This window comes from Euleptes europaea, chromosome 11 (genome assembly GCF_029931775.1).
Source record: "Euleptes europaea isolate rEulEur1 chromosome 11, rEulEur1.hap1, whole genome shotgun sequence".
NCBI lineage: Eukaryota > Metazoa > Chordata > Lepidosauria > Squamata > Sphaerodactylidae > Euleptes > Euleptes europaea.
The window spans coordinates 52,000,425-52,024,082 of record NC_079322.1 but is presented as its reverse complement, the minus strand read 5'-3'; the positions used below and the strand labels follow the sequence as shown (position 1 = coordinate 52,024,082).

The 23,658-nt window shown below is 43.5% G+C and overlaps 1 protein-coding gene across 1 annotated transcript in view; it reads left to right on the top strand.

The window, feature by feature from the left end:
* The window catches only part of VPS50 (VPS50 subunit of EARP/GARPII complex), a 98,546-nt gene extending 79,953 nt beyond the window's left edge, over window positions 1-18,593 (top strand). The window contains exons 23-28 of the mRNA XM_056857582.1: window positions 10,188-10,336; window positions 11,587-11,683; window positions 11,848-12,006; window positions 13,536-13,657; window positions 14,932-15,121; window positions 18,371-18,593. Coding sequence (XP_056713560.1) covers window positions 10,188-10,336; window positions 11,587-11,683; window positions 11,848-12,006; window positions 13,536-13,657; window positions 14,932-15,121; window positions 18,371-18,490 — 837 coding nt within the window. The 3' untranslated portion in view covers window positions 18,491-18,593. The remainder of the gene's footprint in view (window positions 1-10,187; window positions 10,337-11,586; window positions 11,684-11,847; window positions 12,007-13,535; window positions 13,658-14,931; window positions 15,122-18,370) is intronic.
* Window positions 18,594-23,658: the final 5,065 nt, after the last annotated feature.

Sequence of the window (23,658 nt, the reverse complement as noted above, 5' to 3'; positions counted from 1 at the left end):
CTGTGGGTTGCACGATAAGGACCGAGTGCTCTGCACCCCGGCCGCCGCTTTGGTGGGGTCCCCCGTGCCCGTCACCACCCCACCCCAACTACCCTCCGAGTATTCCCAGTTTGTGGATGTGTTTGACGTGAGGGAATGCGATGAACTGCCCCCACACCGAGAGACTGACTGTGCCATTGAGATTGTGGGAGACGGCAAGTTATCCAAGGGGAAAGTTTATCCCATGAGTCCCAATGAGAAAGCGGTTTTGCGGGACTATTTGGACACCAACTTGGCAAGGGGTTTCATACGCCCTTCGAAAGCTCCGTACTCCGCCCCAGCCTTCTTTGTCAAAAAGAAAACGGGAGATTTAAGACTGTGTATTGACTTTCGTAGACTGAACGCTGTCACTCAGTCTAACGCTTACCCCCTCCCTCTCATTCCAGACCTTCTAGCACAATTGAAGGAAGGCCGGATCTTCACCAAATTGGATTTGGTGGAAGCCTACCACCGCATTCGCATTAAGGAGGGGGACGAATCCAAGACGGCCTTTTCGAGTTGTTTTGGCATGTTTGAATATTTAGTAATGCCGTTCGGACTTTCAGGGGCTCCGAGTGTATTCATGCAATTAATTAATGAAGTTTTACATGATTTGTTATTTCGGGGGGTGGTGGTATTTTTGGATGATATCCTCATTTATTCTGAAACCATGGAAGAGCATGTCCGACTGGTGCGCGAAGTCCTCCAGCGGCTGCGGGAACATAAATTGTTTGCCAAGGTATCCAAGTGCGAGTTCCATCAGCCCTCCATCACCTTCTTGGGTTATGTCATTTCCCACCAGGGCTTGGAAATGGATCCCGAGAAGGTTAGGGCGGTAAGGGACTGGGAACCCCCCACCACTCGCCGACAACTACAACAGTTTCTGGGGTTTGCCAATTTTTACCGCAATTTCATCCCCAATTTCACACAAGTGTCCCTCCCCCTCACTTCCCTTTTGCGCACCAAGGGGAAGGGGGCAAACGCCGCTCTGCCCTCGGCCCGTTTGCAATGGTCGCCGCTCTGCCAGCAGGCGTTTGAAGAGCTTAAACTGCTCTTTTCTTCCGAACCAGTACTAGCCCACCCGGACTGCAATAAACCGTTCGTGGTCCAGGTGGATGCCTCGGATGTTGCCATGGGGGGGCCCCTCCTGCAACGGGATGGGGACGGGGTTTTGAGACCGTGCGCCTACTTCTCCAAAAAGTTTTCCCAAGCCGAAATCAACTGGGCTATTTGGGAGAAGGAGGCGGCGGCTGTTAAGCATGCCCTCACCATCTGGAGACATTTCTTGGAGGGGGCAGAATTTCCGTTTGAGGTGTGTACCGACCACAAGAATTTGGAGGCCCTCAAGGGAGCTAGAAAGCTCAACGCCAAGCAAATCAGGTGGGCTCAGTTTTTTGCTAAGTTCCGTTTCACCCTCAAACATGTACCCGGGAAGGACAATGCCCTAGCGGATGCCTTATCCCGACTTCCCAGTACCGCAATGATTTTGACCGCCCCGTGGACTCCCTGTTCACCCCCGAGCAGCGAGGGGAGGTCCCGGGACTGGCCGTCACCACCCGGTCCAAAGCCCGCCTGCCTAAAGATCCCCTGCTCAAAGGGGTCCCGGAAGCTTTTCAGCAACGGCTCCGGGACGCTTCTCTGCGGGAAGCCGAGCAGCAGGCTCTCCCCGCCGGCATGGAACAACGGGACTCTTGGTGGATGCAGGGAGGGAAGCTCTACGTCCCGGCATCTCTCCGCAAAGAGGTCCTGGGACTGGTCCACGGAGCCAAATTAGCGGGTCATTTCGGGTTTGTCAAAACTTTGCATTTGGTGAGACGTCAATTTTGGTGGCCCGGTATGAGAGCGGATGTGGAACTCTACGTTCGCAGCTGCCCCATCTGCGCCACTGCTAAGAGAAGGGTGGGCAAACCCCCGGGGCTCCTGAAACCTTTAGAGACCCCCACCCGACCCTGGGAGGTGATCGCCATGGACTTTATCACCGATTTGCCTCTCAGCCGAGGAAAGACGGTTCTGTGGGTGATCACGGATCTTTTCTCCAAACAGGTTCACTTCGTCCCCTGTGCCGGACTCCCCTCGGCCCAGGGGTTGGCCAAATTGTTTGTCACTCATGTCCTCAGACTTCACTCGGTTCCCAGAAAGGTCCTCTCCGACAGGGGGGTCCAATTCGTTGCCAAGTTCTGGCGAGCCTTCCTGAAGCTACTGGGAGTGGAGGAACAAGGTCTGTCCTCTGCTTACCACCCCCAAACCGATGGCCAAACCGAACGAGTGAATGCCGTGGTTGAGTGTTACCTCCGTTGTTATGTTAATTATCACCAGGATGATTGGGTAGACTTGTTGCCCTTTGCTGAGTATGCCTACAACAATGCCCCCCACTCCTCCACTGGGTTTAGCCCTTTCCAGGTAGTGTACGGGACTGATTTCGGTCCGTTCGGTTCCACCCCCGTCACTCCTGAGCTCGAAGCTATCCAGGAGGTCCAGGAGTGGGTGCAGGTGGTCCGATCCACTTGGCCCTGGTTGCAAAAAAACCTGGAACGGGCCAAGCGCAAATACAAGGAACAGGCCGACAAACACCGGTCCCCGGGATGGGAGCTCAAGGTGGGGGAACAGGTCTATCTCTCCACCAAGAACCTACGCTCGCTCCGACCCTGCAAAAAGCTTAATGAGCGATTCGTAGGGCCGTTTCCCATATCCCAAGTGATCAATGAAGTCACAGTAGAATTGGTGCTGCCCAAAACCCTTAAGGGCATCCACCCCGTCTTTCACATCAGTTTACTTAAACCTTACGTCGCCGCTCCCCAATTCCACTCCCCCCCCGAACCAGAAATTCCTACGGTGGTGGGCGGGGACACACACTTGGAAGTGTCCAAGGTCTTAGATTCCAAATGGAAAAAAGGAAAATTGTACTATTTTGTTCGATGGAAACATCTAGGTCCTGCACATGATGAATGGGTGGCAGCCCCCCACATGGCGGCCCCCCGTCTGGTTCATGAATTCCACTGTGCCTACCCTGATAAGCCTCGTCCTCCCGACCTAGCGGGAAGGGGGCCTTAAGGGGGGCAGAATGTGAGGGCCATGTGTCTTTGACTCCCTTTCTCCTTTCTGTGTCCTTCATCCCTCTCCCCTTTGAACTCGTAAAAGCAGTTCACACCTCCCCGGGTCCAGGCGCCTCGTCTGTCTTTCCCAGGTGCCGTCTTCCCCTCCCCTGCTGCGCTTCCTGCTTGTACTCCCTCGGGCCAGATTCGGCCTTGGAGATCTGATAGTCCTAACAGTCTCTCTGAGACGGTTTGATGTTTTGTATTGCACCAATCTATCTTGTAGCTTCCCATAACAGAAGTGTGAATCCCAGTGCCCTGTAGGAGATATATTCTGTAACCCTGATTGTTAGCCCACTTGCAACTTTAAACTCGTGTCTGCCTAGTACCATCTGAAGCTTTCAATAAATCCTTTGTTTCTGCATCCAAGTCTGAGCAAGTGATTTTGCGAAGTTAACCAGGTTGGTTGGGACTCTCACACTTAGCTTCTCAGATCTGACAAGATTGGGCTAGCCTAGGCTATCCAGGTTAGTGCTAGGAAACAATGGTAATTTCAAAATACACAATGCATACCTTTGATTTTGTATTAAAAGAGTAATGTTTAATAATTAACAAAGGCCTCTGGGCAGCCTGCCAAGTGTGTCCATCAACTGGCCAATCATGTGTGGTGTATTTGGATTCCTCTGTCCTACATAAATAGGAGGTAGAATTTCTGAAAACCTCACAGAGGTTCCTGTGGCTACAGTATCCGAAACAGCACCCTTAGGAACCTCTGTGAGGTTTCCAGAAATTCTACCTCCTATTTCTGTAGGACAGAGGAGTCCAAATACGTCCCGCATGGTTGGCCACTTGACGGACACTCTCAGTTCTGCACATGGGTATTTAGCCAAGAACCAATGAACTGGGTGCCTGAGATATGATGTCTGAATGAGTCTGGCCAGAGCCTGGATGCAATGTCAGAGCTGATTGCTGATGGGACTAACAGCAAAAAGAGCTGCAGAATACAAGGCAGCAGAAGAGGAGCTGTCCGAAGGAAAAAAATATCTGTGGTTTGGCAGTAGGACTCGGAGGAAGACGAACCTGAAATGGGGCAGCTGAGGATGCAGTGGGGTCTTCCAGCCGACTCTCCAGGATTGTCTTATTCATTAAGCTCTGCTGCAAGCCTTTTATTTTTTTGTGATTGATGGTGTTTATTTTATTGTTCTTTATTATTCAGCTGTAGCTCTTTATATGACTGTACATGCCTTGAAGCTATAAAGGAAGGGCTAGAAACATTTACATAAACTGATCACATTCTTTGTTTCACTCTGGTGAGTCCAGCAATCCATCATTGTCTGCATTGTTGGTTTTTATTTTTTGCGAGCTGTTAATTCCAAACTTGTAGGCTTTACTTCTTGTATCAACACGTTGATCAAAGAAAAAACGATGAGGGTATACACCGTGGTTGTGTCCTTGAGTGTCGTTATTTTGCATATAAGTTTATGGGGAAATATTTGCGAGACTGAAAAGTTGCTTCTCCTCAAGTGTGTTCCCAGCCTTTATGAAACACCAGGGATCTTTCTTCCGCCTCTAATTATAAGGAAAAATTCTGTACAAAAGCTGTTGAGACCTGATGCTTTTTTCTCTGAATGACACCTTTACACCTGACAACTATTAGAAGGTCCATCGTGTTTTCTTGTTCAATGAAGAGGAAAATGGAGTGAGAAAATATTCCTCTTCTGAATGAAGTGAATACTTGATAGAATGACATCTTTCCTGGTTTTGTTCTTTTTTTAGAGCACAAACTCTACTGGTACAATAGGAGGCTCTCCTCAGTGCCTAGCTGCCTTTGTTGTCTTAAAATAATGCCTTCCTCGGTTTATAGTGTTCATAAAAGTACAGAACTGTATTCTAAAGAACCAAAATGTCATTGTGGCTCAGGTAGCTAGTCTATTTTCTTAGCACACTTGATCAAAGGTTTGTTTGTTTGATCAGGAGTCCTTCATGGCGGGGATGCAAAAGTCTGCCTTTGTTCATTTTTGTTCTTCATCTGCATCCTTCCATTTTGGGATGTTATTGGTAGGGCTGCCCATGTTTAGAACTCTGCGTCACAAAATGCTTCTAGATAAGCTAGATTCAAGTCCAGTTGCAACTTGGAGACCAACAAAATTGGGGGGGGGGTTTACGTTTTTGAGAGTCAAAGCTCCTTTTGACAGACACTAAAAATCTTGGTCTCTGAGGTGCTACTGGACTCAAATCTAGGTCTTCTACTGCAGACCAGCATGGCTGCCCTCCTGAAATTGCTTCTAGATAGCTGACAGTATGATCCTAAACAAAACTGCCCCCCTTCTAAACCCACTGACTTTAATGAAATTAATGTTTGTTAAATATTTCCCCTAAAAAAGCCTCTAAATTGCGAGAGTTTTTGGCCTCTTTTTTTCTTGACACGGTTAGCTACCATTGTTTTTCCTCACTGATGCTGCTTTGGCATCTTTCTCATTACTGTGGTGTTTTCTTTCAGAAAAGGGGATCCTTTTGCTTCCTGTTCAATTCTGTCATCCCAAAATTGCCCGAAATGCCTTTTTTGATTATAGCAGAGCTTACTTCACAAAGACAGAGGTGCGGGGATTTGAATCTGTGTGGGAGCTATGCCATCCCAGGGCATTGCCACTTCATTCTCCTAGTTGTGTGAACCAGGGCTAAGTATCGTCTCAGTAATTCACGTGCTCCACTGAATTGTGATTCCCAGAGAATAATAACTTTTTCTAGTGGATTTCTGACTCTGCAGTTGTTTACTTAAGTAAAGATGTATGATTGACTAAGATGCTCACTTTGAGCCAAAGTCTCAAATTTCAATTGAAATGGGAGGGCGTCAAGGGAGGCACCTTTTAAGACACCTGAAGACAAGATACAATATCAACAGAAATGGCGTGGCTCCCAGCAGGCACTGGTTATCCCTACTGGGCAAACTGGGAGATGTAGTAGAGGGAAGGCTGACACGTGGCACAATACATGCTGTGGTCTCTCTGGAGGGGGAAGGATCAGGAAGGAGCCCACAAGTTCCCTATGAGGAGCCTGATACGCACTTTTGAAATTATACTCAAACTTAAATTTGGTTAAAAATGCCTGAATTATAGCTATCTATTTGCACCCATATTTCTTTCCGTTTTGACACTCCTACTACTTAAGTGTAATCAAAACAGCTGATGGGTCAGACCTAAAAACGGCAATTCTAACCAGATATTGTTTTAAAATGCCTGTGGTAAGCATTAGCACTCTGAAGTCTGATTGCATTGAGGTTTGTCTGTTGCTGGAGAGCTGTTTCAATTATGAACCCCATTTTTCTTTTAATCTACAAATACCTTTTTGATTTAAAGATCGACGGAGGCAATAACAAAGAGGACCGTCTCTTGGCATGGACTCCTCAGGCCAGTTTTTCCACTAACCTTCTTTTGGTTTGCTCTGAACACAGTGCTTGTTTCTCATTCTCTTTGCAAACACAGGTGGATTTTTTTAAGTGTTTCTGTAGGGTGCAGCTTTCCATCTTGGTAATGTGCAGGAGAGACAGCACAGCATTACATCTGATGAGATGTGTGCTTTCATAAATACTCCTTAAAATAGAGTTGTTAAGAGAAGGTGTACAGATTTATTGCTGTAGAGATGACTGGAAGTTAAGTTATTGAGAACTTGAGTGTCAATTATTGTTGATGCGCATATAGGGGTGTGAGACTGATTTGTTTGGGACTGCTGTACTACTTAGAGGATGTTCCTTGTTCTTAACTGCACATAAGAACATTACAAGAGCCCTTGCTGGACCAGACCAGTGGTTCATTCAGTCCAGCATCCTGTCTCACCCAGTGGCCAACCAGTTACTCTGGAGGGCCAGCTACAGGGCATACAGTTTGAGGCCTTCCCCTGATGGTGCCTCCTGCCACTGGTATTCAGAGGTTTAAACCTTCTGAATGTGCAAGCTCCCTTTAGTTACAATGGTTAATAGCCAGCGATAGGCCGTGAATCTGTCCCCCTTTTAAAGCTCTCTCTGTCTATGGCCACCGCTACACCCTTTGAAAGTGAATTCCACATTTTAATCATTTGTTGTATACAGAAGTATTTCCTTTGTCTGTCCTGAATCTACTACCAATCAACTTCATTAGAAGCCAGCGAGTTCTACTATTTTGTAAGAGGGAGGAAAAGTGATCTCTGTCCCCATTCTCTACCCTGAGCATTATTTTGTAAAACTTTATCATGTTCCCCTCTTAGTTGTCTTCTAACTTAATTGCCCCCCTTTAATTGACTCTTCAGTTTTTTCTCACAGGAAAGGTGCTCCAAACCCTTCATCAGCTTGCTTGCCCTCGTCTGTACTTTTTCCAGCTCTCCAATATCCTTTTTGAGATACAGTGACTAGAACTGCACACAGTATTCCAAATGAGGCTGCAGCATAGATCTATACAGCATAGATCTATACATTATAATATCAGCTGCCTAGTTTTCAGTCCCTTTCCTAATAATCCTCAGCATGGAGTTTGCCTTTGTCTCTGCTGCAGCACAGTGGGTTGATATTTTCATTGAACTCTTCACTACGACTCCAAGGTGTCTTTCACATCTCAGACCCATTGGCATGTAATTAAAGGGGTTTTTTTTGTTTCAATGTGCATCACCTTTAATAAAGGTCGCCGGACAAGATGGTGTTCAGAGCAGCCACCCAGAAGCTACGCTCCTTATCTTCCCTATAAAGCAGTCCTTATTACTCCCATGGGCGAATTTTGGCAGATACAGCCTGCTCAAGAGCAGCTTGAGGTTGTTTCTTTCTGCCTTCTGCACCTGGGAGATGAGGCTTTGGAGCAGCACTGTTGATGCCTTGAGCTTTTTTCCTGACTGAGTACTCACCTTGCTGTAGCCTAAAGCTTCATCTTGTGTTCAACCTGTTTTCTGGGGGTGCTTCAGGGTTGCTGCCTGAAGTCTGTTGGAGTGAGTCTTTTGGACTGTGTTGGTGAGGTACCTTACACTTAGCAGTGTTGAACCACATTGTTGCCCACTCTCCCAGTTTGTGAACATCCTCCTGGAGCTCTTCTCAGTCAGCCTTGGTTTCCACCATACTGAATAATTTTGTGTCATCCACAAGCTTGGCCACTACACTTCTCCCCACCCCAGTTTCAGATCATTTGTGAACAAATATCACCAGCCCCAATACCAATCCTTGTGGAACCCCACTACTTACTTCTCTCTATTGCAAGAACTGTCATTTAACCAATTTTAATCCATAACCAATTTAGTTCAACCAATTTTAATCCATAAGAGGACCTATCCTCTTATCCCGTCACTGTTAAGCTTACTCAGAGGTTGTTGGTGAGGTACCTTGTTAAAAGCCTTTTGAAAGTCCACTTATATAATGTCTATTGGGTAGCCATTATCTACTTGCTTGTTCACTTTCTCAAAGAACTCCAAAAGGTTGGTAAGTCAGGACTTCCTTTTGCAGCAGCCATGCTGGTTTTCCTCCACCAGGTGTTGTTCCTCTGTGTGCCTAATAATTCTGGTCTGATTACAGCAACTACTAATTTTGCCTAACAGATATTAGGCTTCCTGACATGTATTTTCTGGTTCTCCTCTGGACTCCTTTTTAAAAATCGGTGTGACATTTGCTACTCTCCAGTCTTCTGGTATAGTGCCTGATTTTTGTGATAAATAGTATATATGGGTTAGTACATCAACAACCTCACATTTAAGCTCCTTAAGAACTCTTGAATGTATGCCAACGGAAACTGGAGACTTACAGTTTTTTATTTCCACAGTAGGTCTAGAAATCAATTTGATCCAGTTCTTGGTACTCTCTTCCTAAAAATAGTGGCTGTGGTGTGGATACATGCCCTGTACTTTCCGTAGTGAACACAGAAGCCAAGAATCCATGTAGCTTCTCTAGGTTTTGTCAGTGTGCACCATCAGGTATCTTTTTGCCCTGATGTGGTATGCTGTTGAGTGGGAGCTGATCAACCTACTGTAGGAAACAACTTTATTAAGCAGTTACTCTGCCTCGTGAATTGTGCCTTACAAAAAGTCACCTATACTTATTCTTTCACTTTTTCTGAAATTTGTTGACACATTACCCACCTGGTAAAATTTTAATAAATGAATTCTCACTGCTCACCTGAGTTGCCTTACCCAAACATGTGGTACCACTTTTCTCCACACATTCATGTACGTTGTGGCAAACTGTCAGCAGTAATTTGTGATATGGCATGCAGACCTCAGAAACCAACAGAAGTACTTTGTGTGAGAAACTTATTTGGATCCCAGGCATAGCCTACCTGTAAGACCAGTATGGTGCTTAAAACTGATGACATCTGTTATAGATTTATATCGAGTGGATATCTTAAAATAGGTTTCCATTTAATTATGGGTACAGATGTGCATACTAGGACATTGGTAAGATTTTGATGTAGTCAACTGCATTGTAAATCATTCAATTACCTTTTTGGGGTCATCTCTACTACAAATATTGTGGTAGAACTTTATTTGTTCCTATTGCTTTTGTTTTTGTTACCTTGTCAGCTTCTTGTAACTTGCTGATAATAGTTTCTTTTTTCTTAAAACGTATTTTTCTTACTTCGAGCATTGGGGACCAACTGAGTAAGCTAGTATATGATGAATCTTCCACTCAGGTTTCCTGTAGGGATTTGTTTGAATAACATGAAATGCAACCAATTGAACTAGAAAATCCTGCTGAATAAGACCATATGGTTACTACTAAAATAATATATATGCTATGTGCTGGTGAAATTTAACAAAATCATAGCCTAGAAAAGGGATTCTTCTGTTATCTGTAAAATAGCTGCAGGGTTGGAGTCAAATAGGATAAACCTTCTCTTTGCTTGTAGTTATGAACAAGCTTTTTCTACCTCTGGAGATAAGGAACTGTCTTATTAATTATGCTTCTGAAATCTTGGGCCTCCCTGCCTTAGAAGCCCACTGTAGTGTGTGAGTTCTTGGGGTCAGATAATCTGTCCACCGGAAACTAAAATGGAGGCTGCAGTGATGTCTAGCTCATGATCTCTGGAGGGTCTCTGTTTCAACTGAAATTCAGCTAAATAGAAATGAGACCTGTCAACTTCTGACACTTCAAGCTTGTCTCATCATTTTAAGTTTTCCCTCCACTTTTTGCAGGAGATGTCCTCTGATGCCACTGGAACTCTTCCTGGTGCTGAAGAAAGAAAGGAGAAAGTTCCAAGCCCACATCTCAGTCAACTCGTCATTCTAACATCTGGCAGCACGCTGTATGGCTTGGCAGAGAGAGTGGTGGCCACAGAATCCTTGTGTGTTACAATTTGTAAACCAGCTTTCTATTTTTCTAAAATGTTGCAGGATTGGTATATTAATAAGTATATATTGATATATTAATAAGTGTAGATTTAATATACTGATAGTCTTTTAGCAATTGTACCCTGTGAGTAACTAAGTTCCACTGTGATTTGTTGTAGTTGGGCTTGTTGTAGTCGGGCTAAGGGGTAATAATCTCCCCAAATAGTGAAATAGCCAGATTTTCGCATTAATCGGTGTTTGTTTTGGGGGACATGGGTTTGTAACCTGAAATGATTTAGTCACATCAAGTTAGTGCGCTAATTCTAAATGATAGAAGACACAAACACCAGAATACCGTTAGGTTTGTTTTTACTTGTATGTAATAAGCAACAGAATAACCGTATAAAAGCATATGGATGCAGAAGATGCAAGATTACAGAGTGCAAAATAAAGTGAAATACACAAGTTTCCTAGCAAAACGCAAGCCCTTGAAACACTAACCTGTCTTCCCTGGAGAGCGAAAAGGTACAAGACGAAAGAGCCACTCTGCTCCACACAGCTGCGGGTAGTGACTCTGAGCACCTGCTAAGGGGAAAACCACAAAAGATACATCTGCAGGGTTAGCCTGAGGTTCATAGGCCTCTTGCTGATGCTTAAATCTTGGATACCTTTCTAGGACTTTTGGGTCCCTCTAACCTAGAAGTGTCTTTAGGAGAAAAGAGCAAAGCTAGCAGAACCTCCCAGCGACTGAGAAAAGTGCGCGTTTAGTCATCTTTTGCAACAGCACCTAGATAAGAGAAATCACTTAAATGTTACTGTAGGCCTTGAGTGATGGGTAATACCTTCATGCGCGTTCTTCCATAGCAGACCACGTGACCTCATGTACTGCTCTGCCGGTGCTCGCATTGTCAGCTGTGGCTTTTCCTTTTAAAAACTTGTCTTGGTTTTATAAATTCTTCCCTTCGATACATGGTTGCGTAGATTTGTGTGTGTGTGTATGTTTGTAGAAAAAAGGTGATCTTATAATTCAGAAATAATAAGAAAATACCTCTGTAACCAAGGCAACATTCTGGCACCACTGAGAGATTTCCCAGCATGTGTTTCTTTCTTTCTATATTAACTCCATAAGTAATGGAGTTCTTGGGCATCAGGTTTACAGGATGCATGCAATATTGGTATAAATCTGTACTAAAAGGGCTTAAACTATTCTTTTTCTAAGTCTTTTCTTTGTCAGTGACCATGGATTTTCTGTGTTGTTTCTCAGAGTATTTTTAGCCGAGCAGTTTGAGTTCCTTCAGCCTCATCTAGATACTGTAATGCCTCCGGCCAAGAAACCTTTTCTTCAGCAGTTCTACTCTCAGGTCAGGATTCTACGCAAATCCCTAGTTTTACTTCAAATCCCCAGTTTTACTTCCAAAGCATAGGAATCATTCACTTTCCTGTACAGCCTGATAATATCTTGTGCAATTTGTTCATGGCATCGTGTAGATTAGAAAAAATAATAATTCTCTTCTACCTGTTCCAGACGGTATCGACCGCCAGTGAGTTGCGTAAACCTATTTACTGGATTGTAGCCGCTAAAGCAATTGATTATGAACAGATGCTGCTCCTTATGGCCAACGTGAAATGGGATGTGAAGGAAATCATGTCCCAGCACAATATTTATGTCGATTCGCTTTTAAAGGTAAATATGGGATTTTTCTGCAATGTTTACAGCAGTGTAGTTGTATGCAGAGTTAGATTAGCCTAAAACAGTTGAAATCAATAGGCTTGATCTGGAGTAATTCTACATAAGACTGCATTGAAAATGAGCTACTTTGTTTCTCTCATTTGCTCTGTGCTGTTTTACTGTTTAGCAACAGTTTAACAGGAGAATGCATGAGGTATCAGCGATAGTGGTTTGACTTGTAAGGGACAGGTTAGCAATGGAGTGTTGAAATCTGTTTTTCACAGGAGTCCATTTCAGATTATGAGTTGGCCTTTCTGTTGAATAATGGCATTTTTAGAGTTTGGCACTCTTGGAAATCTGAAAAACGTATCACATGAAGCACTGCATAGAGAAAGCAAGCCAAATGTAATTTGATAAATACTCAATTTTGCCAGGACTTGGTCAGATTGACCTTCACTAATGATGTACTAAGAGCCCCGTGGCGCAGAGTGGTAAGCTGCAGTACTGCAGTCAAAAGCTCTGCTCACGACCTGAGTTCGATCCCAACGAAAGTTGGTTTCAGGTAGCCGGCTCAAGGCTGACTCAGCCTCCCATCCTTCCGAGGTCAGGGTAAAGGGAAGTTGACTGGGGGAGGCACTGGCAAACCACCCCGTAAACAAAAGTCTGCCTAGAAAACGTTGGGATGGGACGTCACCCCATGGGTCAGGAATGACCCGGTGCTTGCATAGGGGACCTTTACCTTTTTAATGATGTACTATAATTCCCTTTTATTTTCTATTTTATTATGTTTCTGTGGTCTTGCAGATGGGCAGTGCAATCCTAAGAGCAAGCCAATCGGGAATTTCCCCCAAGCCCCATGGAACTGCTCTATGCATTTACATGGAGCTACGCCACCATTTTTGCAGGCAAAAGTCTATGCCAGCAAAAGGGCTAAGGGAGCTGACTAGAGCTGAGAATGGCCCCTTCGGCACCAATGCAAGCCCGTGTGGGAGGAGCACTGCCTCCAAGGCTGTGCCACTCCCCAGCGCCACCATTAGTGCCCATTTGCACACTGGCAGTGGCACTAATGCCAACCCAGGGATCACACCGGCTCCTAAGTTCATTCCCCCCCCCCCGGGGTAAAATTTCACTAAATTTCCTGGACAAGGTGCACAGATCTGTGCCTTACTTTTGTCAAATCTACAAATTACTATATTTGTCAATTTCATCTACCACGTGGGACATGATTTCAGGCTACTGCTTCCGATTTTAATGCTTAACTGAGCTTAAGGGAAACAAAAAGCAGAGTCCTTGTGTTGAAATAGACAAACTGTAGCATTAGCTGTGTGTGTGTGTGATCATATGCATTCATGCGCACATTTTGTGAACATCATAAAAACTTGGGAGGAGCATATCCAGTAATAATATAGATTTATTAGGTGAGATAACATGTAGCAGGCATATTTCTTACCTTTGCTTTATGTACTTTCTGCACAGTTATGCTTCTCATTACTAGGTAGGTGTGTTATGCAGCACTGGCTAATATATGTGTTATACATTACTAGGAATTTGAACTGTTCAACAGGAGGCTGAATGAAGTATCTAGAAGAGTCCGTATTCCCTTGCCGGTGTCAAATATTCTTTGGGAGCACTGTATACGACTAGCCAATCGAACTCTCGTAGAAGGGTAGGGGCACCATTATCTTTTTCTAAAGATAAAGCGCACCTTGTTGCACATGATTAATTCCTGCAGTTTCCTTGTGATACCACAAAATATGAATTATGTGGTCTGGTTAGAGCCAATCAGGTGTACTGTAGTCTGTTCTTCACCTCAAGGCCAATGCTTCTGCCCACACCCTCTAAAAATTATAACGTATATGTCTGTTGACTGTTCAGCATCTGACACTTGGGGTGGGGGTGGAGTCCCTGAATTGAGCCTCAACATATAACTACTGAATGCGTGTGAGGATATTGCCTTATTAGCGAAAGCTCTCCCCTCTTAATTTTGCTGGAGAGGAACAGCTGCAGCGATACTGCAGGCTTCTTCCTGTATCAGCGCATGGCTTTTTTTTTTAAATCCACGCAGGAGTATTTAATAGCATTTTAGAATGTTTGGATGCATTCCAGCTTCATTTCCTTGATGCCCATTCAAAAGCTAGACTATGCCTGCTCCAGACTGATTGCGGTCAGCGTAGAGATGACATGGGAGATCAGAATCTCCCTTTAACAAAAGAGAGCCTTCAAAATAGCTCTTTAGAGGGAAGGGATTGCAACACTAGGGGGAGGGGTGGTCATGGTCCTCCCTCTCCATAGTCTGGTTTGATCTGTCGAGGAGAATATATATTTTAAAAAATCATAATTGTCAGCTTAGAAAAACTGTTTAGCTCTGTTTAAAATTCTTGCAGGGAATCAAACTGAAACATGCATGCCAGTTGATGAAGCTTGAGCCAAACGAGCACCAAAGCCGGGCGGCTTGACACAGCTGTACTTTTAAAGACAAAATTAAGTCAAGACTGTGTTTATGAACAACGTGTATTAAGTCATTCAGACCATGTTTATGTACAATATGTATTGAGTCTTTTGCTTTATTCAGTTTCACATGGCGCTTTGACAGTTATTTTGAGAGTTGATGCAAACGCTATTGTGATTGTGAAACTTGTTATAAGCTCGATTATGTATGACATACACAGAGCAACAAGCCTGTTTAATTAGTTGGTCCCAGCGCCTCACTCCACGGTGGCTGTTTCACAATCATTATGTTTTGGCCTTAGCTTAGAAGACCTGCCTTTGTAAATATCTCACTCACGAATAGTAAACAGATTTCCTTAACACCTTTTAGCTTCCTCCTACATGCGAGAGTAAATTGTGGATTAGATTAGAATATCAAGGCAATTGTCAAACAAAGCATGAGCACATGGCTTTATCTGCTGCTTATCTGCGAATGTCTTGCTTATCTGCTAGTTATGCTAATGTCAAGAAGTGCAGCAACGAGGGCCGTGCCTTGATGCAGCTGGACTTCCAGCAATTTTTAATGAAACTGGAAAAGCTCACGGATATTAGACCCATTCCAGATAAGGAATTTGTTGAGACCTATATCAAGGCTTATTATCTGACTGAAAATGACATGGAACGCTGGATCAAGGAGCACAGGGTAAGAACTGATCTTTGGCTTCTCACTCTTGCTAGGAATGCAGAGGAGGGAAGAATGTGCTGATGCAGAAATAGAAATACAGCCCACTAATCTAATATCTCCCCCACATTAATTTAAATTGTCACAAAGGTGGAAGTAATTTCCCACTCTGAGCATGACCGAGCGTATCATTTCCATTGATAATGGGATACGATCTAAAATATCTGTTGTACTGTTACTGTGATATTGGGTTCTCAGGCAAAAGGGAGGAATAGTCATCACAGGGAACAGCGTATTGGGATTTTATTTATTGACTGCATTTCAGTGCTGCTCTTTTCCTTGAAGGGACCCAAAGAAGATGACACCAAGAATACAGTTTACCAATTCACAGCCCATTTCTGACCTGAAAGGACAAAAGTCCTTTGGAGGCCAGGAAGGGGCTATGCCAGGATTGGTGCCCCCATGCACCAGTGCCGTGCCACTTATGCCATCCAGCATGGCACAGAAGCCAATGAGTGGACCTGTATGCCAGCCTCCCAGTGCTGCCGCAGTAGTGCCGCTCAGGGACTGGGCCTTCCACCGGCATCCCATCGGTGCAAAGGCCCGCACTGGCGTACATGGGGGGGCGTTTCCAGGGCATGCCAGGGGGCGGAGCTGCCAGTAGGCATCTTCCTTGACCCCTTTCACCTCAGGTACACCATTGAGAACAGCGTTGCTGTGTCAGCTTTTTGCTGGTGCAGCCTTGCTGTTTTCAACGGGGCAAAATGCCCCATTTAAAAAATAAAAAGGCTTAAAGCCTTTCGGCAGATGGGGAACAGCTTTGGAGGTGCCGTGGCAGCGCCTTGGCCACGCCATTCCTGGCCATCGAAGGCTCAGGAATGGGCTACCCGATGAATAATGCAGTTTAGCAAAACAAGCACACCCCAGGCTGGTCCTAATTGATGACACAGGCTCCAGGCTGTGAGCCATGGGCTTTGCAGCCAAGAACCCTTTGGCGCTGGCTCTTGCACTTCTGGCCAGAGTTTAATACCTGCAAGGAGAGGAAAACAATCTTAGCCTAGATGGAACTCAGCTGTTGCTAGCCTGCTGCCAGCAAGATCTTCTTCACTTCTGCCCACTATGTATTTGATGTAAAACTTTTCTTTCATAGCACCCTCTAAATCTTTTACACTGGTGGTGGTACTCGTTTAGTCACCCAGAATAGCACATGTTGCTAAATAAGGTGTTTATGTCTGAAATGCGTTGGGCTCATTATTATGAACTTTAAGGGGTTTTGTTGCCGCTTTTCAATTAGGTAACAGCAGGATCCCATCTACTGCTGTTTTATTTATTTATCTCTCTGTGGTGCTATGAAAAAGGCCTGTTAGGAACAATTCTGGATCATTTTTAGCTGTTTTGTCACAAGTAGGGGATCTTCAGTTACATTATTAAACAATTCATATTCACTTCAGATCTTTGACATTGTTGATATGAACTAACAGTAAGAAATTAAGGAGGAAAATAATGTATCTGTAAGAAAGTAACTCCGAGGTGTTCTGCTACAGTCATGTACACACATTTTTCCAGCTTTTGGTCACACAGTCCTAGTACAGTTTTGATATTAAAACTTACAAAAACCATAAGTAAACAAACTAGGTGTAACCTCAGTAAACCACAATAAAATATCTTCAAATGTCCTAATGAAAAATAATTTAATACACTGTTTTCCACATGGCTAAGTTTAAATTGTTAGGCCTCTTTTGGAAGTACATTTTGGGCCACAACCAGTAAGGCCCTGCTTTCTGTATACGAAACCATCTTCCTGTTAGAGGTGGACTTTCAACAGATTCTTTCCTGTTGAACTTGGCACACAGAAAAACTAGAGCCTATTCTGTGGCTGATCAAAAATATTTTTAAAAGTAATGTGATCATCTAGAAGAAAGAGAAGGGAAAGTTTCCCTCAACCGTGGCTTCTCACCATACAGGCAAAGATGAGAGACTTATAATCTGATGCTCCTTTGATCGTGCAATAGAACTGTCATTAATTAGCAGTGAGCTGGTGGAATATTCTGGGCGGTAATAGTCTGGGGAGCAAAACCATATGCTGAATCAGGAAGCCCTGGAAACCAAATGAATTGGATGTGCCAGAGCTGTGTTTAGTTTTTCTGTCTTGAAGAGACATCTGAGGAACAAAGTGCACAGCCGCTAGAAGGTCACCAGTTAATCATCTGAATTTATTTATTTTAAAAAAATAAATCTAAAATTAAGCTGTAAATTTTACTCCCTATGCTTGCCAGTTTTTTTTACAAAGAAGAAACTGGGGTAATAAAGAAGTCTTTAAAAACAGGCATAAGGACACACCACACCACACCGTCCACAAATCATGTAAATACCCTGTGTGAGAACCTATTAGCTATGTTAGATGCATGTGTGTGGCTATTTTGGGACATATTTTACATGTGACCATTGCATTTTGTAAACAATAGAAGTTAAAGGCGTGGTCACGATGCTATCATGGGCTTGTTGGAGCTATGAATGGTTGCAATTTAGAAACTTCCAAAACGGCACACTGAATTTGTAATTCTGGATCATCCCTCTGTTTCTCTCTAGCTAGACTTTTGCTTTTCTTGGATAGGAGTTTTTCACATTTTTGCCCTTCGTAGCCCAAAAGAAATGTTAAAAGCTGTTAGTCTTTACCTCTGTTAATCATTCAGATGTTCTGGCGGTGTCTAAAGGCAGAGCTCTGTTTGAATAGGCAGCTGTTTCCTGGCACACGTCACTGTTTTTGTAGCGTTTAACCATTTTTCCAACTTTTGTGTTTTTTGCAATTACTAATTTTGTGTTCCTTTTGATCCAATATAATGTTGCTAATTTGTTCTCCAATCCTTTAGGTAAAGCTAAATCAGAAATATGAGCGGGAGTCCTAAAAACAGATTCGTTGAAACAGCATTTTTAAAGTGTCTGTTTTCATACTTATTTTCATTCTTACACTGTTTATCATATCTTCTTCCAAAGAATGGAAAATAAAATTTTATGTGCCTTAAGATATTGAAATTTTTACAAAATTGTGTTCTGTCCAGCACTTGACTAAAACTTTAAGTAATTTCCATTATCATCTGCCACATTCCCTATTTTGCTTCATAGCCACAAATAGTAACCACACGGGGTTTTTGGTGTGTCTTTGAGAAGTGACAGCTTCTGTGTATAGTGAAAAATGGATTTTTGCCCTCTCTTTTTCCTAGACACGTCTGGTTGCTTAAATCTAAAATTATTTCCTTTCTTTTTGGCCAGGAATATTCTACCAAGCAATTGAACAATTTGGTGAATGTTTGCCTGGGATCGCACATCAACAAGAAAGCAAGACAGAAACTATTAGCAGCTATTGATGACATAGATAGGCCTAAAAGATAATCGGAGCAAGTTTCTGGTCTCGTGGTTATTTTGGCCAGCTCTTAATGTGAATGGACTACTGATGGTTAAATGAAAACGTGCACATCCCTTTCCTGTTGGCTTTGGAAACACTCCAAAATCAGTGTATGGTCTTCTCAATTTTTATAATATCTTTTTTTCCTGCTTCTCTTTGTGGCCAAGAGGGCACTATTGCACCATTTTTTGGCTGTATATTTTCCTTAATTGTGTATTATATGGCTAAATCAAAAGTGTAGAAGGAAATACCCTGAGTTAATATATTTAGTTGTTGGTTTTATGTTTTTATTTTTGTGAAGGAACTTCTGTTTTAGTAGGCTTTCCTTCAATGTTGAGAACTCCCTTTTGTTACAAACCAATATAAAGAAAGATCGCCTTGTACAGAGACCTCAGATTATGAATTGTGCATGTCCTTTAAGCGTGTGTGCATCAGCAAAACATTACTGTCATGTTTAAGCCCATTGCCTTTCTGTGTACTTTTAAATGTAAGTTCATTTCAAAATGAATTCTGTCTTGTCGAAACAGTTGACCACAAATTATGGAAAAGTTAATAAACAACATACACTAGTGCGTGTGATCCATTCTTGGTTGTTTACGTACTCTCTGATTCATTTTAGCGCTCTTCTATTTGCATTGGCTGTCGGTAACATTAAAATAATTGACCAGAAGTTGGTTGGAAGGGTCTTCAGCCTAGTCTCGCCGTGTACCTATGTACCTCCAGCTGGATTCTGCTGCCCTGATTTCAGGTTAGCCGGTTCTCCATTACCTAAATCATGAGGTACACGGAACCAACCCCTTCAGCACACACCACAGACCTCTGACTGTCTCAGCTTCAGAAGCAGGCGCCCTTGGAGGATTGCATGCAACTTCTGTAACTGCCTCATTCCCAGCAGAAAGACTATCTTGGCCAAGGGGGATCACAATAGCTGGAATGCGGCTGGAGTGACAAGAATGTAGATAGTGAGGCAGAAAAGCCCCACTGGAGCCAACATGGTAGAGAGAGCTTGAGAGGAGATGCTATCACTTGGCTATTCTGCATTCTTCTCTTTCCCTCACCCTCCCTTATCAAATTGATGTACTGGGCTGTATAAAACAGGCCTGCTCTGAAGAACTGTAGCTGGTTCCCATTTTGGCTCTCCCTGTACTTTCCACAATTCATCACAGTAACTGGCTGAACAATGAGGAAGAAGAGAGGAGAAAATTGCTCACCCTCTTCAGTGAAACAGAGTAAAAAACAAACTGTAGTAGCAGCAGCAATGATTGATTCTGTGTGTGTGTGTGTGTGTGTGTGTGGGATCTGTGCTGGCAGCAACAGACCAAGAAAGGGATCTTGGGGTGGTAGTGTGCGGCTGCTGTAAAAAAAGCAAATTCCATGCTGGCTATAATTAGACGAGGAATAGAGAATAAAACTGCTGATATCAACCTGCCCTTGTACAAATCTGTGGTGAGACCACACTTGGAATACTGTGTACAGTTCTGGTCACCACACCTAAAAAAGGATATTACAGAGCTTGAGAAGGTGCAGGAAAGAGCAACCAAAATGATTAAGGGACTAGAGCAACTGTCCTATGGGGAGCGGTTAGGACGCTTAGGGCTGTTGAGCTTGGAAAGAAGGCGGCTAAGGGGAGACATGATAGAGGTCTATAAAATTATGCATGGTTTGGAGAGAGTGGACAGGGAGAAGTTTTTCTCCCTCTCCCATAATACTAGAACACGGGGTCATCTGCTAAAGCTAGAGAGCGAGAGATTCAAAACAGATAAAAGGAAATATTTTTTCAAACAACGCATAGTTAAATTGTGGAACTCCCTGCCCCAGGATGTGGTGATGGCTGCCAGCTTGGAGGGCTTTAAGAGGGGAGTGGACATATTCACGGAGGAGAGGAGTATTCATGGCTATTAGTTAGAATAGATACTGGTCATGCTGCATACCTATTCTCTCTAGTATCAGAGGAGCATTCCTATTATTTTGGGTGCGGTGGAACACAGGCAGGATGCTGCTGCTGCAGTCGTCTTGTTTGTGGCTTCCTAGAGGCACCTGGTTGGCCACTGTGTGAACAGACTGCTGGACTTGATGGGCCTTGGTCTGATCCAGCAGGGCCATTCTTATGTTCTTAATACGTGGACATGGCTGTGCCCCAATTATTGCTGCTACAGTTAAATATTTTTGTATTTCTGCCATAAGCAATGTCAGGCACATTATCCTATATTTAAGAGTTTAATAGTCTGAATTGAAAGTATTTCGAAAACCATGCCTGAATTTGTCCAGGTTTTCTACTGGTTTTTATAGAATTTGTTTCAAACATTACATTCATTAAGTAAAGTGTGTGCTTCAAAGGTAATGTAGATTCAAGATCTCTTATCCTAGAAGTCTTACTATGGTAACTTTTTTATGTCTTTTGGATCATTCCTCCCCAACACCCCCTTAATTGGCCTAATGGACACATCTATATGTTAGACTATGTTTGTACACCAAGGCACTAACTGTTATTGGGATAAACTGGAAAATCTATGCAGAGTAGGGGTTACTGTGTCAAACTAGGATGTGGGAGACCCAGGTTCAAATCCCCACTCCGTCACTGAGGTTTGCTGGGTGACCATGGGCAAATCACACACTCTCATCCTAACCTACCTCATAGGGTTGTTGTGAGGATAAAATGGAGGAGATGCGTTGGGTCCCCATTGTGGAGAAAAAAGTAGGATATAAGGGAAGTAAATACACAAAAAAACACTAATTATGAAGTCAAGATCTCTCTACAGGTAGTAAAACCCACACAATGGGATCAGGTCTGAAAAACGGCGAAGGGTTCTACATATAGGGAAATCATGAGACATGGGGAAATTTGCAATCCTCTTTTTTCTTAGAATTGTGGGCATTCCTCTTCAAGAGGTTCCTGCAGTCTATGCACGTTTCTGAGATCCATCATAGACTGAAAAGTTTGCAACGGTAACTAAAGAAGTGGCTGAACTATCATACTTCCAGTGGCCTTAGCAACCTGGCCAGATGCAGAAATTACCAGCTCCTGTTGTTCCCCCAAGCCTTGCCACCCAGTAGACTATCTTCAGACAATCACCAGGTGTTTTGTGGGGCGTCCAGTGCTTGGCCAAGGGCATTCTACTCTTTGGATAGGCCTCAAACACAGTGGGAACTTCCCATTTCAGTACGAGTTGGGGTGGTACGACAAATAATATTTTGGGTTGCCACAGCAACCTGGCCAAATGCTGAGACTGCCTGATATCTCCAGGAGAGTGAGAATAACTGCGAAGATGGGATAGGAAAGGAAGGAGGTAGCTAAAGCTGGGGTAGAAAGATAGAAAGGGTTGGTGGTGGGTGGGCAGAAGGAGAAAGCTTGCAATTTACCCAGGTCATCCGCTTGTTAAAATGCTAGCTATCACCTACCACAAGGTGTTCCTTACCAAGAACGGAAAGGGTAGCTGCTGCGAAACTGCAAGAAACCAATTGTGTGTGGGGTGTGAAGAGTTCAGTCCCACTCCCATTTTCAAGTTTCTTGTCTTTTAGCGTGATGTAGTGGTTAAGAGTGGCAGACTAGAGAACCCTACTCCTCTACATGAAGACTGCTTGGGCTAGTCACAGTTCTCTCAGAACTTTCTCAGCCCCACCAACTTCACAAGGTGTCTGTTGTGAGGAGGGGGAGGGAAGGTGATTGTAAGCCGGTTTGAGACTCCTTAAAGGTCGAGAAAATGGTATCAAAACCAACTCTTTTTCTTCTTTTTCTTACATTTCTCTAAATTTAACTCTTGCATTTTAGGCTGTGGGATTGCGACTTTGTCTTTCAGAAAAACAAACCTAGTTTGATTCTGGTCACAGTGGGGATATGTAAGCTGCCTTGTTGGACCAGTTGGTGGAAAGGTAGCATACGAATGGATTGGATTTTATTAAGACATCAGCTGTTCAGTGCTTAAAGGAGAGACCAGCTGAGACCCACATGCAAGCTGTTCTGGGCTCTCCAGACAATGATTGGGATTTAAATACAAGAAATAACAAATTGGGAAATGCAGACTAATAAATGATTGACAACAGGGGATTAAATGGTTGCTAGTGCTGTCTCCATTTTCAGGAGGTTCCGCTGTATATTTAACACATTGTTCCATAGGTTGATTGGTGTATTATATAAAATACTCTTACGATCAAATTCCAGGGGTTGTTTTTATAACAGTGAAGATTGAAGGACAGATCATATGACTGTTGTGTGTCGTGGCCCCTAAAACATACTTAGAATTGCTGCACTAGTTTGTTTCCTGCCTGGACGTAGGCTGATGATGTTGATCATGAGTGACGGGGAGGGACTGTGGCTCAATGGTAGAGTATCTGCTTGGCATGCAGAAGGTCCCAGGTTCAATCCCCGGCATCTCCAGTTAAAGGGACTAGGCAAGTAGGTGATGTGAAAGACCTCCGCCTGAGACCCTGGAGAGTTGCTGTCAGTCTGAGGAGACAATACTGACTTTGATGGACCAAGGGTCAATATAAGGCAGCTTCATGTGTTTTCAAAATTGTGCTTTAAATACACTGTTGGTCTCCCTCATTTAGAGTGACTGGGGATTGGAGTTCTTGCATAGTATTACATCTGTGGTTCCACCTGGACATGTCTGTGAGCAATGATTTCAAGCAGATTTTTGGCACCCTCCATACACTCCAACATCATGGGAAAAGGCTCCAAGTCCATAAACTTAGCAAGGCTGAATGGCAGCCCAGTTGTTGGTGAAAATGTTGCCCTTGGCTTCAGGGGCCCAGAATGTTGTTCTAGAATTCAATGGGAAAGTGACTAATGGGGGAACGGTTCATTTGCTCTTGGAGCAGTTGCACAGAGGCAGCACCAAGCAGATTCTTTTGTCAACACCAGTTTATTATATTTCACTCAGAACTGGAAACCAACACAAAAAGAATTGCAATTTTTTTAAAAAAATCTTCAGAACAGAAAAACCTCCAGACAGATTTTTTAAAAAAAATCCAGCTTCTGTAGTATCCAATGATGGGAAATGAAAGCTCTGATTTATATAACTGGAGCTAAAAGTGGTTTTTAAGTTTGATAGAAAAAAGTGTGTGCCATGCCAGTCCCATTCTTTCAACTACAATAAGACACTGACATATATATTCTTGACAATTGGAAGACCTGATGCTCACCTGGAAGGGTTTT